The sequence below is a fragment of the Macaca mulatta genome, chromosome 7 (genome assembly GCF_049350105.2).
Source record: "Macaca mulatta isolate MMU2019108-1 chromosome 7, T2T-MMU8v2.0, whole genome shotgun sequence".
NCBI classification, from domain to species: Eukaryota; Metazoa; Chordata; class Mammalia; order Primates; family Cercopithecidae; genus Macaca; species Macaca mulatta.
The window spans coordinates 96,002,972-96,018,738 of record NC_133412.1 but is presented as its reverse complement, the minus strand read 5'-3'; the positions used below and the strand labels follow the sequence as shown (position 1 = coordinate 96,018,738).

The 15,767-nt window shown below is 46.5% G+C and overlaps 1 protein-coding gene, 1 long non-coding RNA gene and 1 other non-coding gene across 21 annotated transcripts; 1 reads left to right on the top strand and 2 right to left on the bottom strand.

Annotated features, from left to right (window-relative positions):
• Positions 1-5,512: 5,512 nt before the first annotated feature.
• On the bottom strand, positions 5,513-5,585 carry TRNAR-ACG (transfer RNA arginine (anticodon ACG)). The gene has a single exon. It is a non-coding gene; the product is annotated as a tRNA-Arg (tRNA).
• Positions 5,586-5,909: 324 nt separating this feature from the next.
• On the top strand, positions 5,910-14,693 carry PRMT5 (protein arginine methyltransferase 5). Of its 19 annotated transcripts, none has more exons than XR_001446147.3 (18): positions 5,928-6,043; positions 6,677-6,795; positions 7,081-7,166; positions 7,652-7,786; positions 8,478-8,590; positions 8,725-8,774; positions 8,983-9,146; positions 10,195-10,356; positions 10,525-10,602; positions 10,693-10,751; positions 10,838-10,960; positions 11,047-11,222; positions 12,057-12,166; positions 12,377-12,470; positions 12,653-12,769; positions 12,972-13,036; positions 14,167-14,382; positions 14,491-14,693. XR_001446147.3 is itself a non-coding variant. In NM_001258067.1 (17 exons), exons 1-17 carry the CDS (start codon positions 6,070-6,072, stop codon positions 14,317-14,319), a joined length of 1,863 nt encoding a protein of 620 aa, NP_001244996.1. In that variant the 5' UTR covers positions 5,910-6,069; the 3' UTR covers positions 14,320-14,691. The 19 variants fall into 19 exon arrangements, 13 of the variants coding, with proteins under 13 accessions (NP_001244996.1, XP_014998772.3, XP_077794538.1 ...); XR_013395197.1 differs by having other exon boundaries at positions 5,928-6,128; NM_001258067.1 differs by having other exon boundaries at positions 5,910-6,128; positions 14,167-14,691.
• LOC144330181 (uncharacterized) lies at positions 11,817-15,761 on the bottom strand. Its single transcript, XR_013396125.1, has 2 exons — positions 14,102-15,761; positions 11,817-12,246 (listed from the first exon to the last, which is right to left on the bottom strand). It is a non-coding gene; the product is annotated as an uncharacterized LOC144330181 (long non-coding RNA).
• Positions 15,762-15,767: the final 6 nt, after the last annotated feature.

Here is a 15,767-nt window from a genome sequence, read left to right as displayed (position 1 = left end):
CCCCTTTCTCCGTTCTTTTTGAGGTTTCTTTGCTTTTCTTGTCTGATTTTTATTGCAGACGAACAGTAGAATTATTTTATCAAGTAACAAAAGATTCCATTAGAATTGTGCTTGAATGGGCCGGGCGCGGTGGCTCACGTCTGTAGTCCCAGCACTTTGGCAGGCGGAGGCGGGCAGATCATGAGGTCAGGAGATCCAGACCATCGTGGCTAACACGGTGAAACCCCGTTTCTAATAAAAATACAAAAAGCCGGGCGTGGTGGCAGGCGCCTGTAGTCCCAGCCACTCGGGAGGCTGAGGCAGGAGAATGGCGTGAACCCGGGAGGCGGAGCTTGCAGTGAGCCAAGCTCCAGCCTGGGTGGCAGAGCGAGGCTCTGTCTAAAAAAAAAAAAAAGAAAGAATTGTGATTGAATGTTGTGAAAGTGAGAAATTAATTTGGTAAGAATTTACATCTTTGTAAGATTCGTTATTTTCTAAGATTATGGCTTGTTTCTCCATTGTTTTTAGTCTTCTATTATATCTTTCAGCAAAATTTTTTTTTCTTTTTGATAGACAGGGTCTTGCTCTGTCACTCAGGCTAGAATGCAGTGGTTTGATCACAGCTCACTGCTGACTCAACCTCCTGGGCTCAAGCAATCCTCCCACCTCAGCCTCTTGGGTAGCTGGGACTACAGGTGTGTGGCACCACGCCCAGCTCTTTTTTTTTATTTTTGAGACGGAGTTTTGCTCTTGTTGCCCAGGCTGGAGAGCAATGGCCCGATCTTGGCGCACTGCAACCACTGCCTGCTGGGTTCAAGCAATTGTCCTGCCTCAGCCTCCTGAGTGGCTGGGATTATAATGCCTGCCACCACACCCAGCTAATTTTTTTATTTTCAGTAGAGACGGGCTTTCACCATGTTGGCCAGGCTGGTGTCAAACTCCTCACCTCAGGTGATCCACCCGCCTTGGCCTCCCAAAGTGCTGGGATTACAAGCATGAGCCACCGTGCCTGGCTGCTAATTTTTTTTTTTTGAGACAGGGTCTCACTCTATCGCCCAGACTGGAGTGCAGTGGCACGATCTCGGCTCAACGGTAATCTCTACCTAAAAGGCTCAAGGGATTCTCCCACCTTAGCCTCCTGAGTAGCTGGGATTATAGGCATGTGCCATCACACTCGGCTAATTTTTGTATTTTTAGTAGAGACAGGGTTTCACCATGTTGGCCAGGCTAACGCCCAGCTAATTTTTAAAAATTTTTTTGTAGAGATGGGGTATTGCTATGTTGCCTAGGCTGGCCTTGAACTCCTAGGCTCAAGCAATCCTCCTGCCTCGGCCTCCCAAAGTGTTGGGATTATAAGCATGAGCCACTGTAACCAGCCTATAATTTTCTTTATGTCAGTTTCTCACATTTTTCAGTAAAGATAAATATTTTATAGTAGTGTTACTGTTACCACTGTGAATGGGGAAAATAATAATCAAAATAGCTAATATGTATTGAAGGTTTACTATGTGCAGGGTAGCTTCTAAATGCTTTACTCTGTTAACTAATTTAATACTCATAATAACTTTATAGGAGCTATTATTTACATTCCCATTTTGTGGATGAGAAAACTGAGGCCAGAAGGGCTAGGTTCACAGTCCTAGTAAATGAATGAACAGGGCTTTAACCTCTTGCTATCTGGTTTAGCAGGCCATACTCTTAACTATCATATTATTGGGATTTTTTGAAATCAATTATGTCTTTTAACTGGTTATTCTTAGTACATGAGAAGCTACAGCTTTATTTTATACTTATCTTGCATCAAGTGACTTCTCTGCATTCTACTATTCTCATCATTTTAAAATGGATTCTTATGAATTTTCTATGTGTACAATCATATCATCTACAAATAATGATAAATTTACCCCTCCCTTCCTAAAAATTGTAACCCCCTTTTTTCTATTTCCAATCTTATTATATTGGATTTTTCAGAATAATATTAAATAACTCAGTGATGAGACTAGATATTCTTGTATCTTTTTTTTTTTTTTTAAAGAAAAGGTCTCACTATGTTACCCAGGCTGACCTCGAGCTCCTGGACTCAAGGGATCCTCCCGTCTCAGCCTCCTGAGTAGCTGGGACTATGGGCACTTACAACCATGCAGGGTAGCTCATTTCATCTTTGTTGATCTTATATATACACATATATGATTAATATAAAAACTATTAATATTTATGGCCAAGTGCGGTGGCTCATGCCTCTAATCTCAGCATTTTGGGACGCCAAGGTGGGCAGATCATAAAGTCAGGATTTTGAGAGCAGTCTGGCCAAAATGATGAAACCCTGTCTGTAATAAAAATACAAAAAAAATTAGCCGGGCATGGTGGCACACGCCTGTAGTCCCAGCTACTCGGGAGGCTAAGGCAGGAGAATTGCTTGAACCCAGGAGGTGGAGGTTGCAGTAAGCCGAGATCGCGCCACCGCACTTCAGCCTGGGCGACAGAGCGAGACTCCGTCTCAAAAAAAAAAAGAATACTTATAGAAAATGCAGTTAACGTACTGTGTTCTCTTATTTGACAATTAACAACCGTCAAATATTTTTTGTTTGGTTTATTTTTGACCTATTCTATAAAGAAATTTCCTAATACCTTTGTGTTAATTATTGGTATAAACCCTAATTGGTTGTGTTATATAATTACTATATTAACATACTGTTAAGTTTTATTTATTAATTCTAAATATTTTAGGAATCTTACATTTATATCCATAAGTGAGGGTCTATAGCTTTTTGGGAGTGTTATTTCTGACAGGTTTTGATATTAGATGTGTTCTGTCTTCATAAATAAATTGGGTAGTTTTCCATCTTTTTCTATGTTCAGAAGTTACTGCTTTCTATTCATTTTGACAGATAAACACTGTATAATAGAGATGACAAAAAAGAGAATGCAAATCTGCACAGATTATTTTGCCTCAGTAACTCTGCCACTTTTATAGCTGGAAGACAGCCTTGATTGTGAAAAAGCAATTTGGAGCAGTAGGAGGGTCAAACAGGCCATTATTTTGGTGTTGAAGAGTGTGGCTGGCTGGGCAGGCACAGAGGTGACTGAAGGTGGGCCTGGGGAGGGAGGCAAGCACCGAGGGAGTAGGGGAGCACAACAGAAGATGAAAAGAGGTTTCCAATGGGCTAGAGGTGTTTAAACAAGGACAAAAGAACAAGATAAGGTGGAAGAATTGGGCCTGAAAGTGAAGAAAGCCGGGAGATAAGTGGGAGCATTATCTGGGAATGGGGACCCCTTTCCTCCAGAAAGTCTCCAGTGCTCCGGCCTGTTGGTCATTGGCTCCTGTTGGAGACAGTAACATTATTTCTCACCCAGGGTATTTGCCCTTCTGTCCCACCATTTCCCTATCTTCATCTCAGCCAAGGCAAAAGTCCCATAGTATAACAGTGATTCACATGCTTCTGGGCCCAAAAGCTCAGCATGCAGGGCAGAGCAAAGCAGAGCATAATGTAGACTTCACCAACTTTGACTTAACACCTAGGGACAGGACTTGTTCAAGGTGCTCTATTTCTTTTCATTCCTTTCCTTCTTGTTCCTCTACAACTCACGTAGACAGACCCACGGTTACATGCTGTTTTTTATGGCATAGGAAAGTGCTATAGGAAAGGCTGAGAGCAACGTGGTATGGAGTTACTGAGAACTGTTCAGCATGATGCTAGCCACAATGCTAAGGCCATTTGGAATGAAAAGACAAAGACAACACAGACCAAAGAAATTCAGCCCATGTAAACTTACTTTAGGGTCAGTCAGAAATTCTAGGCTCTTTTTACATGAATCCTTTAGAAAATTATTTTAACTGATGGCAAAACCGACATTATTGTTTTATAGATTATCCTCTCTCCCTCTCACCCATGATGGGTTAGTTAACAACCAACAGAGCAGCTACCAGTTTGACATCAGGAGCGAGGTGCCAGGAGCACAGATGGTCCACAATCTAGACAATTAGCTTCTAAAGAAGAAAAAACGTCTAACGAGTCTTCCATGAATGTAGAGTTTGGTTGGGCACAGCTAGGGCAGAGAACAAGCAGACCTCCTCAACAACTCTTTCTTTTACCTCTTAAAATGCTGGTGAAGGCTGGGCGTCATGACTCACACCTGTAATCTCAGCACTTTGGGAGGCTGAGGTGGGTGAATCACCTGAGGTCAGGAGTTTGAAACCAGCCTGGCCAACATTGTGAAACCCCATCTCTACTAAAAATACAAAAATTAGTCAGGCGTGGTGGTACACACCTGTGGTCCCAACTACTTGGGAGATTGAGGCAGGAGAATTGCTTGAACCCGGAAGGTGGAGGTTGCAGTGAACTGAGATCATCGGCCTCCCGGGTAGCTGGGATTACAGGGGCCTGCTACCACGCCTTTGGTATTTTTAGTAGAGACGGGGGTTTTGCCATGTTGCCTAGGCTGGTCTCGAACTACTGACCTCAGGAGATGCACCTGCCTCCACCTCCCAAAGTGCTGGGATTACAGGCGTGAGCCACCGCGCCCGGTGGGTTTTCCAGCTTTCATTCTTCTGGGGCACTTGCATTGCACCCAGGGTTCCCCAGAATTTATCCTACCCCACACCCTTTTCGTATTTCCTATGGCTCTGTCCCCAACGAGCTATGGTGATCTCAGTCTCATGACCTCAGTTCTTTCTTCTGGCGACCTCCATCTCATCTGGTTCAGATCACTCTTCATCCAACTTTCTATTACACAGCGCCCCCTAGACGTTCAATTCAGCATGACTAAACCCAAACCCTGATTTCCCAAACCCTCTTCGCATTTCTCGCTCACTGCAGGGACAGAATCCTAGGCATCACCCCGACTGCTTTCTCAGGACTCCCTGCCAGTCGGTCCCTAAGTTCTGCCAGCAGCGCCTGCGTGGGGCCTCTTGTACCGTGTTCTCCTCTCCATCCTTGTTGCCGAGCTGCCTCAACACCAGTGGGCCCCCTGCCTTCAGAAGTTCCCATTTCCCTCCCCTATGTCTTTCCTTGCTTCCTTCCTTTCCATCTCTCTAGCAGCTATTGACATGGGAAAATGTAGATTCTCTCTGGCCTCCACGCCAGCCAGTTTCATGACTGCTGCCCACTGTAATTCATGAATTCCTTTTCTCTATCTTGAAGTGTGTGTGTGTGTGTGTGTGTGTGTGTGTGTGTGTGTTTAGGCGTTTATTCAAACCTTTTGTGTTTGAAACACAAAACACTACTTCCTAGAATCACTAGGAAGTAGCTGAGTTAGCAGTTTATTTTAATATGTAACATAATAAGGTGACAAAGCCCATTTTAATAGCACCAGCCATTAACCCAGTTTTCTCAATGTTCATATGGACGTAAATAATGACACAAGGAAAACACTTTTGAAGGTAGTTATGGGAAAAGCTGACATTAGATGGCTGCAGAACCCAACCAACTTAGGACCTGAAAATGAAAGCGTTAAGATAATAAAGAAGCTTCAAACGACGAAAGGTAAGGAAAATCAGAAAATGCTCATAAAGTAAAATTGTGAACAGCCCCACCGAGCCAGCCAGGAGTCGAACCTGGAATCTTCTGATCCGTAGTCAGACGCGTTATCCATTGCGCCACTGGCCCTGAGACGAAAGTGATTTTCTCCGTGATCCTCCTTCAAGGTTGTACTGCAGGGTTTCATGGGAGGTGTAGTCTCATAGCGGAGTTCTGCAGATACACTAAGCATTCTGGGAGATTGAAGTTCGTCTGAAACCAGACTCTGAGATTGGTGGATCTTCAGGAGCCTCGCCGTACGCCACTGCGCAGCCCGCGGATTGGCGGGAAAAGCCACTCCCCATCCCTCCCGTTCGGGAGCTGTGGCAGACGCTCTGGTTGTTAAGGCGACTCGTCCCGCCTCCTGGGTCTCTAGTTTGGCTTTGTGATTGGCTACTAGTATCAAGGAATCCCGGCATGGACAGCGCGAGGAAAAAGATGGCGGCGATGGCGGTCGGGGGTGCTGGTGGGAGCCGCGTGTCCAGCGGGAGGGACCTGAATTGCGTCCCCGAAATAGCTGACACACTAGGGGCTGTGGCCAAGCAGGGGTGAGGGCCGGACCTCCACGAGCGGAATGCGGGGTCTGAACTCGGGGACGGAGAAGGGCAGACTAGTCATCCCGGAGAAACTGGGGTGAGGGGGTCGGCTAAGATGAGAAGGGGAGAGACTATTACTCTTTGGAGGGGAGAAGCCTCGGACCCAGTAACGTGAGGAAGAGAACTTGTGGGGGGCCTGTGGTCACTGAGTCCCAAAGTTGGGAGAGTTGTTGAGTAAACTCTAAAGGGCTCTGGAGGTCGCGATTATTGTCTGGGAGTGGGAGGAGGTGTTAGGGGGCAAGGGAGAGAAGAGGCTAATCTTGACAGGGGAGGCACGGGCAGAACTGGGGCAAATCTGGATGTGATGGTCTTCGAAACATAGTGACACCTGAGGAGAAAAAAATTCTACTTGTGGATTTCCATCGTTTTCTCCTTACTCATATTTCCCATGGCTGTGTTTTGGGGAGAAACTGAGGCACAGTACAGCAGAGATATCCCCCAAGGTGGTCTGAACTCAGCAGCCTAGTAGGGTGAACTGATGGCAGCTGAAAGGGCTGTGCAAAATCAAAATAGCCTAAATCCAGTTGCTTGGCTTTCTGGCACTGCTGCTCTCTTTACATGATTCTGGGTCTGTCGCGGTTGTAGGTTTGATTTCCTCTGCATGCCTGTCTTCCATCCGCGTTTCAAGAGGGAGTTCATTCAGGAACCTGCTAAGAATCGGCCCGGCCCCCAGACACGATCAGACCTACTGCTGTCAGGAAGGGGTAGGGACCATCCCATATGCCCCTTAATTATTAGAGGCAATAACAACTTCTGCTTTATCGGGGCCCCGATTCTTCTCCTTTTCTGACTTGGATATATTTGTTAGTCCCTGGGATATAGATAACTTGTTTTCTCCTTGCTTCTCTATTCTGCATCAGGCTATCCCATGTCTATGTAGAAAAAACCTTTGTCTCTCATTTCTACTCTTGATTCCCAAAACTAAAAATTGAACAAGTAAAGTGCTGAACCTTATTCAGTATTTGTCTCTCTTGGGTGGGGGAGTGCAGACTGGAATACGCTAATTGTGGGAAAGCTTTCTCCATGGATTCGTCCAGACTCAAAAGTGGAGAAGATTCGCAGGAACTCCGAGGCGGTAAGACTCTTTGACTTCTATGCTGGATCTTTCTAACCAAGCTGGGTAGGGAGAGTGGTCCCCTCCCACCCCCAATAACTTGGTAAATCAACTGATACAATGAAATTAAAGCTATTAGGCTGGACCCCATGGTGCACACCTATGATCCTATCACTTTGGGAGGCTGAGGTTGTAGGATCACTGGAGCTCAGGAGTTTGAGACCAGCCTGGGCAGCATAGTGAAACCCCATCTCTATAAAATATACAAAAATTAGCCAGGCATGGTGGCACATTCCTGTGGTCCCAGCTACTCAGGAGGCTGAGGTGGGAGGATCAGTTGAGCTTGGGAAGGTTGAGGCTGCAGATGAGTGGAGATTGTGCCACTGTACTCCAGCCTGGGTGACAGAGTGAGACTTTGTCTCAAAAAAAAAAAAAAAAAAGAAAAGAAAAGAAAAGAAAGCTATTTGCTTGTTAGCTCAACCTTTTCCTCTTCATCTCCATTCCAGGCCATGTTACAGGAGCTGAATTTTGGTGCATATTTGGGTCTTCCAGCTTTCCTGCTGCCCCTTAATCAGGAAGATAACACCAACCTGGCCAGAGTTTTGACCAACCACATCCACACTGGCCATCACTCTTCTATGGTATAGCTGAGGGGCTCCTTTCCTGCTGCATATCATAGTAGTCAGATTGTGCTAAGTACCTTCTTGTGCCTAGCCATTCAGTGAAGGGTGTGTTTGGCAGAATTGAAGTATCAGTATTGCCGGGCACAGTGGCTCATGCCTGTAATCCCAGCACTTTGGGAGGCTGAGGTGGGCAGATCGCTGAGCTCAGAAGTTCGAGACCAGCTTGGGAAGCCTGGTGAAACCCTGTCTCTACAAAAACCAAAACCAAAACAAAAAAACACAGATTAGCTAGGTGTGGTGTCACACGCCTGTAGTCCCAGCTACTTGGGAAGCTGAGGTGGGAGAATGACTTGAACCTGTGAGACGGAGGTTGCAGTTAGCTGAGATTGCACCACTGCACTCCAGCCTGGGTGACAGAGCCAGACCTTGTCTCAAAAAAAAGGTCAATATTGCGCACCTCTCCATCTAAAAGTGGTATGAAGAGAGTTTCAAAACATGCAAATGTAATTATTTCGGAAACTTACGTAAGATAAGGCAGATATTTACATAAGGATCTATACATAAGGTACATGTTCACTTACAAAATCACAAATTGGGAAAAGCATATAAAGGGATTAGCGAGGTCTGAATGAAGTTTTTGATTGAGGGAAACTTTCTGGACCGAGTGAGTTCAAAAGGGTGTTCTAAAAGGGTGACTGTTCATGTGCAGTTCTGGATGCGGGTACCCTTGGTGGCACCAGAGGACCTGAGAGATGATATAATTGAGAATGCACCAACTACACACACAGAGGAGTACAGTGGGGAGGAGAAAACATGGATGTGGTATGTCTCCCTTTGCTGCTGTGATAGGGTGAGGGGAAGTACAGGGTGAAACCTATAGGGAGGTCTCCTTGAGCTATGGTGATTGGTCGGCCGTATCTAGTTGACTGTACTTTTCTGTATTTGACTCTGAACAGGTGGCACAACTTCCGGACTTTGTGTGACTATAGTAAGAGGATTGCAGTGGGTGAGTCCATGAGAATCCTGGGTTGGGTGTTGCTTCTCTGACCTCCTGTGAATAAGATTCAGGAATTTTGTATATAGTATACAATTTTACTACTTACCCTCTGTCTCAGACTGCCTTTCTCTTAAAGAGGTAAACAGATTTTTCACAAAGGAGCAAGGAAGGGTTTCTTGCCTGGCAGTGGTTGACAGTTTTTCTTTGTCTCATGTAGCTCTTGAAATTGGGGCTGACCTCCCATCTAATCATGTCATTGATCGCTGGCTTGGGGAGCCCATCAAAGCAGCCATTCTCCCCACTAGCATCTTCCTGACCAATAAGAAGGGATTTCCTGTTCTTTCTAAGATGCACCAGAGGCTCATCTTCCGGCTCCTCAAGGTGAGTGGTAGGAGGGTTCTAAAGGTGGTCCAGCTATACATCTTGCCTTATTTACCTGTGTATGATCGTTTTTTCCTGTGAGGCTGACTCTTTTTCTTTGGTTTCTGGGGAGCAATTTCAGTGAAGTTGGGAGTCTTGAGAACAAAAAGATAAATGCCAGTAATAGCCCTAGAAACCTTTCAAAACAAACCAAACCTCATGAGAACTTTGCAGAAGGTTTCATTTAGGAAGTTACAGCAAGGATCCATGAGGCTCTTTGGGTGTTGATGATACTTTTATGGCATAAGAGGGCTTTTCTTTTCTTTTTTTTTTTTTTTTGAGACAGAGTCTCACTCTGTCACCCATACTGGAGTGCAGCGGTGCAAACTCAGCTCACCAGAACCTCTGCCTCCCAGGCTTAAGCGATTCTCCTGAGTAGCTGGGATTATAGGTGTGCACCACTACTGCCCGACTAATTTTTGTATTTTTAGTAGAGACGGGTTTTACCATGTTGGCCAGGCTGGTCTTGAACTCCTGACCTCAAATGATCCACCTGCCTCAGTCTCCCAAAGTATTGGGATTACAGGCGTGGGCCACCACACCCGGCCAAGAGGGCTTTTTACAAGTTTACTGAGGCCTCATGCTGCCTTTGTTGGTATTGGAACAGATACTAGAGAACTGTTGGTCTGGGCCAGGCACAGTGGCTCACGCCTGTAATCCTAGGACTTCGGGAGGCTGAGGCGGATGGATCATCTGAGGTCAGGAGTTTGAGACCAGCCTGGCCAACATGGTGAAACCCCGTCTCTACTAAACATACAAAAATTAGCCAAGCCTGGTGGCACGCACCTGTAGTCCCAGCTACTTGGGAGGCTGAGGCAGAAGAATTGACCCTGGGAGGTGGAGGTTGCAAGTAAGCCAAGATCACGCCATTGCACTCCAGCCTGGGCAACAGAGCGAGACTCCATCTTTAAAAAAAAAAAAAGGAGAGCTGTTGATCTGGGCCATATTTTACACTGGGCCCAGAATCTTGGTTTGCGGGCTGTATCTGATAGTCTGACTTTTCTTACAGTTGGAGGTGCAGTTCATCATCACAGGCACCAACCACCACTCAGAGAAGGAGTTCTGCTCCTACCTTCAGTACTTGGAATACTTAAGCCAGAACCGTCCTCCACCTAATGCCTATGAACTCTTTGCCAAGGGCTATGAAGACTATCTGCAGTCCCCGCTTCAGGTGGGTCTGGAGTGCACTGAGAGTAGGAAGGTGGGGTGAAAATGTATCTTGAGAATATATGCCTCCAAATGTTACTAAAACTCAGAAAGCAGTGGAAAGTTTTTGATATTTTAGTGCATTGTCCTTTGCCAGAAACTGGCTAACTTTATCCTTTTCCTCATTCATCAGCCACTGATGGACAATCTGGAATCTCAGACATACGAAGTGTTTGAAAAGGACCCTATCAAATACTCTCAGTATCAGCAGGTACTGTGTGGTATGCAGGGTGAGGAAAGCACAGGGCTAGCATGACCTAGGGAGATTGGGATTACAACCATAGGATATTCTCTCCTCCAGGCCATCTATAAATGTCTGCTAGACCGAGTACCAGAAGAGGAGAAGGATACCAATGTCCAGTGAGTGCTTTCCCCTCAATCCCAGGGACTTGCATATCTACATCTGTATATGCCAAGTCTGCTTGACTCTTCCCTTTCTTTCTTAGGGTACTGATGGTGCTGGGAGCAGGACGGGGACCCCTGGTGAACGCTTCCCTGCGGGCAGCCAAGCAGGCTGACCGGCGGATAAAGCTGTATGCTGTGGAGAAAAACCCAAATGCCGTGGTGACGTGAGTAGCAGCCTGCTTGCTGGGAAGTTAGTCCCCATTGCCAAATTTCCTTAACATGTCTCCTCACCTTATTGTCTCTGTTTCAGGCTAGAGAACTGGCAGTTTGAAGAATGGGGAAGCCAAGTGACCGTAGTCTCATCAGACATGAGGGAATGGGTGGCTCCAGAGAAAGCAGACATCATTGTCAGCGAGCTTCTGGGCTCATTTGCTGACAATGAATTGTCGCCTGAGTGCCTGGATGGAGCCCAGCACTTCCTAAAAGGTGCACCCAGGTTGGGGTGTAGGTGGAGGGTGATGATGGATGAGACATCTACCTGGGAGGAGGGTACAGGGTTTAGGGGAAAGTGAGTTGGACCTGGGTCACATCATATGAGTTTGAGAGCTATTGCTCCACTGCCTCTGTGCCCTTAGCAAATGAAGTCGTCTCTTCAAACCTCAGTGTTCATATTTGTAAAATGAAGGGAGTGGGCCAGGTGCTGTGGGAGGCCAAGGTGGGAGGTCAGGAGTTCGTGACCAACCTAGGCAACATGGCAAAACCCTGTCTCTACTAAAAATACAAAAATTAGCCAGGCGTGGTGGTGCACGCCTGTAATCCCAGCTACTCGGGAGGCCGAGGCACGAGAATCGTTTGAACCCGGGAGGAGAAGGTTACAGTGAGCCACGATTGTGCCACTGCACTCCAGCCTGGGCAATAGAGCGAGACTCCGTCTCAAAAAAATAATAATAATGAAATAAAAAATAATGAGGGGAATGGACTCCTTGAGCTGACGTATGTACCCTGAGCTTAGCTTTCATCAGGAACTTTTGTGGGACTTTGTGACCCCACAAAAGTTAAGAACTACCAGATTAGACTATCTTGGGTTCTTTCAGTTTTTATCTGTGTGACTCTGTAAATTAACCTAGAAGTGGAATCATCCGTGACAGTAGTTGGAAGGCTGGCTTAATAATGTGACAACATGCATTTGTCTCTTTCTTCCATGCCCATGCCAACGTTGGTTGGTTTTGACATGGGAGGTTTGATCCTTCTGATCCTTCAGTTAGTACAGACACACCATTTCCCTCCCTCTGGAACTAATTTGACTCTCCTGCTGTGCAGATGACGGTGTGAGCATCCCCGGAGAATATACTTCCTTCCTGGCTCCCATCTCCTCCTCCAAGCTGTACAATGAAGTCCGGGCCTGTAGGGAGAAGGACCGTGACCCTGAGGTAAAAAAACACTCTCTGGAAAGAAGTGGTACTCTTCAGTCCTCTTCTTTTTCTGTATTTGCATCAGCTATTTTCTTCTGCTGGGGATGAAGAGGCGAAGAAGTTAGGGATTGGGGAAGCACTAAAGTAAAACTTTTTTTAATCCTTGGGGAAGTAGGTATCTCCTGTCTGTCTTCCCCAACACTCTCTCTCTCTCCTTGTCTCTGACAGGCCCAGTTCGAGATGCCTTATGTGGTACGGCTGCACAACTTCCACCAGCTCTCTGCGCCCCAGCCCTGTTTCACCTTCAGCCATCCCAACAGAGGTAGATTCTTTTATGACTGTCCTCTGACTAGAGGGGTGTGGGCTTCTTCCTTCCTCCTGCTTTCTTCCCTTGCTGTCCCTAGTCTGCCTTATCTACTCTTCCCTTCCTGGGTCTTGCTCATGGTTTACCAGGTTGTCTAGAGCTTCTGGCCCCTTGTCATCCACATGATTATTTCCTGACAGATCCTATGATTGACAACAACCGCTATTGCACCTTGGAGTTTCCCGTGGAGGTGAACACAGTACTGCATGGCTTTGCAGGCTACTTTGAGACTGTGCTTTATCAGGACATCACTCTGAGTGAGTGTCTATGGCAGTGGATGGCAGAGTATGAGGGTGTGCTGCCTGGGCAGCTTATATGTACATGTGTCATTTAGATTTATGGGGGGCCCAGTACTCAATGAATGGAGATCTTTGTGTGATTAGAGAAGAGACCCTCTTCAACATAGGCTAAAGGCACAGCCATGGAGACTTCTGTTTTTTCATTATTTTGTCCACACAGGTATCCGTCCAGAGACTCACTCTCCTGGGATGTTCTCATGGTTTCCCATCCTCTTCCCTATTAAGGTAGGAACTGCTTTTAAGACTCTGTAGGTTAAGGAGTAACTTTTGCCTTTGGTGTTGTGCCTCTTTCCTTCTCCCAGGAAGATAGTTGACTATATGACTCATATTCTCCTGATTTCATATGCTCTTGGATCCCAGTGGTAGGTGTTGGGAGTATTTGGAGTGGCCTTCTGCCTGGCTTTCCCGCATCTATTCTGGCTACCCTTCTGTCCTCTACTTTGAGCAAGAGCCATCTTTTAAACACTCAAATTTGATCTTATCTCTCTCTTTCTCTCTTTTTTTTTTAAAGAGACAGTCTCGCTCTGTCACCCAGGCTGGAGTGCAGTGGTGCAATTTCGGCTCACTGCAAGCTCCGCCTCTCCAGTTCATGCCATTCTCCTGCCTCAGGCTCCCTAGTACTTGGGACTACAGGTGCCAGCCACCATGCCTGGCTAATGTTTGTGTTTTTAGTAGAGATGGGGTTTTACCGTGTTAGCCAGGATGGTCTGGATCTCCCGACCTCATGATCCACCCGCCTCAGCCTCCCAAAGTGCTGGGATTACAGGCGTGAGCCACCGCGCCTGGCCTGATCTTACCTCTTTTTTGCTTAAAACCTTTCAATGCCTTCCCGTTGTCTTTAGGATAAAAGTCAAAATCTGGAACATTGCTTGTAAGACTTGATGTGATCTAGTGTTTGCTTGCCTTTGCAGCTCCTGTCCCCTTGCTTACACTGCTTCAGCCTTATGGACCTTCTTTTGGTTCTAATTGTCGATCTTCTTTCCTACCTCAGGCTTTCATGCCTCTCTTTTGCCTGCAGAGCTCTTTGCTTGTCTCTTCACACCGTTAACCTATCTTCTAGGTCTCCTTTAAACATTTCTATTGTGAGATAAACTTTCTCTGACCTCCTAGACTAGGTTAGTGTTCCCTTTCATAGTTGTTTTTCTAGCACTCTGTACATGTTCACAGCACTCACCACACTTTTGATTATTTGTTCAGTGTCTTATTGTTCAGCGTTCTGATAGGCTTCAAATAACTTTCATGAGGGTTGGGACAGTCTTGTCATGTTTATCATTTTATCTCCACACCTACCTTAATACACTGCCATTTATAATTCATTAGCTCTACCCTGAACCTCCCTGTCTTTCTTCTTACAGCAGCCCATAACGGTACGTGAAGGCCAAACCATCTGTGTGCGTTTCTGGCGATGCAGCAATTCCAAGAAGGTGTGGTATGAGTGGGCTGTGACAGCACCAGTCTGTTCTGCTATTCACAACCCCACAGGCCGCTCATATACCATTGGCCTCTAGCCCTGCGTGCAAGTGTCCAGAGCCTTGGAAGCAGCTTCATGTTCTGCTCCTGTAGTACAGAAGGTGCAGTACATCTATGGGCTGTGATTCCCCTTGCCCATCAGAGAGGAGCATTTCAATCTGCTTTCCTGCCTTACATCAAGGTGGGCAAGGGATTATAATTAATTGCAGGGCTCAAGCCACCAATCTGTGAAGACCTCAGGCCAGGGGGTGAGGAATTAGTGCTGGATTCGAAGCTACGCACTCAGCCTCAAGAGCTCCCTGGAATATCCCTGAGAACATGGGGTTTGGACAGATGTTCAGCCCTTCTCTGTTCTTGTTTTGATGGTTTCGTGTAAGAGGAAATACAAATAAAGTTATAGCCCTTTCCTGCACTACCCTGCCGCCCCTGCCGCTGTTTTCCCACACCTCACTTAGACCCAGGCATGTTCAGATCTGTCCTCATACCTTATCCAAGACCTAAAGGGGCCTAGTTGTATTCCCTACTTAGGAAGCTGAGCAATGACTGTTGTACTCCTGGATATAGGCCTTTCTGACCAGTTACAGTGAGCTCTTGTCCATTAGAACCTGTAGTTAGGCTTTTCTCTGGGGAGGAGGCATAGAGTTTGCCACCTTGGGAAAAGATGGAATAGTGAGTGAAGCCAGTTTCTCTTCCTGTATTCTTGAGCTACTGCACTGGCAACTGGTTACCTCTCCTTTGTTACCTCTTGGGAAGGCTGGAATCCATCCAGGAATCTCCAGCAAGAAGCTACCTATTTTTTTGAATAAAACCACAGGTGTACAGTTTGAAGTCCCTAAGAGGTCATCTAGTCCAATTTTCCATTTTACAGAGGGGGAATTTGAAATGGGTGCAATGATGTGATATTAGTATCCAAGTCAGAATTGGAAGTCAGCCTCCGACTCTGGCTCTCCCCATGTTATAACCAGCTACATTTTTGGTAGCTACAGTAGACCACAGAAGTGTCTAGGGGCTCCTGGAGGCCCTTGGAAAGTGAGGGTGGACATCAGTTCCTTCTTTCCCGTTAGAGGACTCAGTACTGCTACATCCAAGGAGTCACCTGAGAAACTTTCAAATTTACCCTTGCAGTGGGAAATGTGGGGGCACTGATTTGAACGGAAGTTATGATCTGTGGGAGCAGGCCATGACGATAGGGCAGAGTGTGGACCAAGACAAGTCTGTGGCAAGATCTGCTTTTCCCAGGTCCCAAGCAGCGAGGTCAGGAGAGGTGGTCGGGAGGGTTGTTTAAGTAGCCGGCTCAGAACGGGGATTTGGAGTTCAGCATCTCCGGACTTGAAACAAACGCCGCTGTTCTCTACAAAGCTTAACCGTAACGACTGACGTGACTCCTTCGGCAAATCCGAGTAGGGACGGCCAAGGATGTAAATTGTGCCTCGTTGGCTCCGCCCATCGCACTGGTCTAGTCAACTCGAGCACCGGGAGTGGGGTC

Excerpts from the sequence above, each read along its gene's own strand:
- PRMT5 (XM_077938412.1), top strand. The coding sequence starts at position 5,934 with ATGGCGGCGATGGCGGTCGGGGGTGCTGGTGGGAGCCGCGTGTCCAGC. Across the intron at positions 6,044-6,676 it reads GGGGCTGTGGCCAAGCAGGG|GTTTGATTTCCTCTGCATGC; the intron begins GTGAGGGCCGGA and ends TCGCGGTTGTAG. Across the intron at positions 13,037-14,166 it reads CCATCCTCTTCCCTATTAAG|CAGCCCATAACGGTACGTGA; the intron begins GTAGGAACTGCT and ends TTCTTCTTACAG.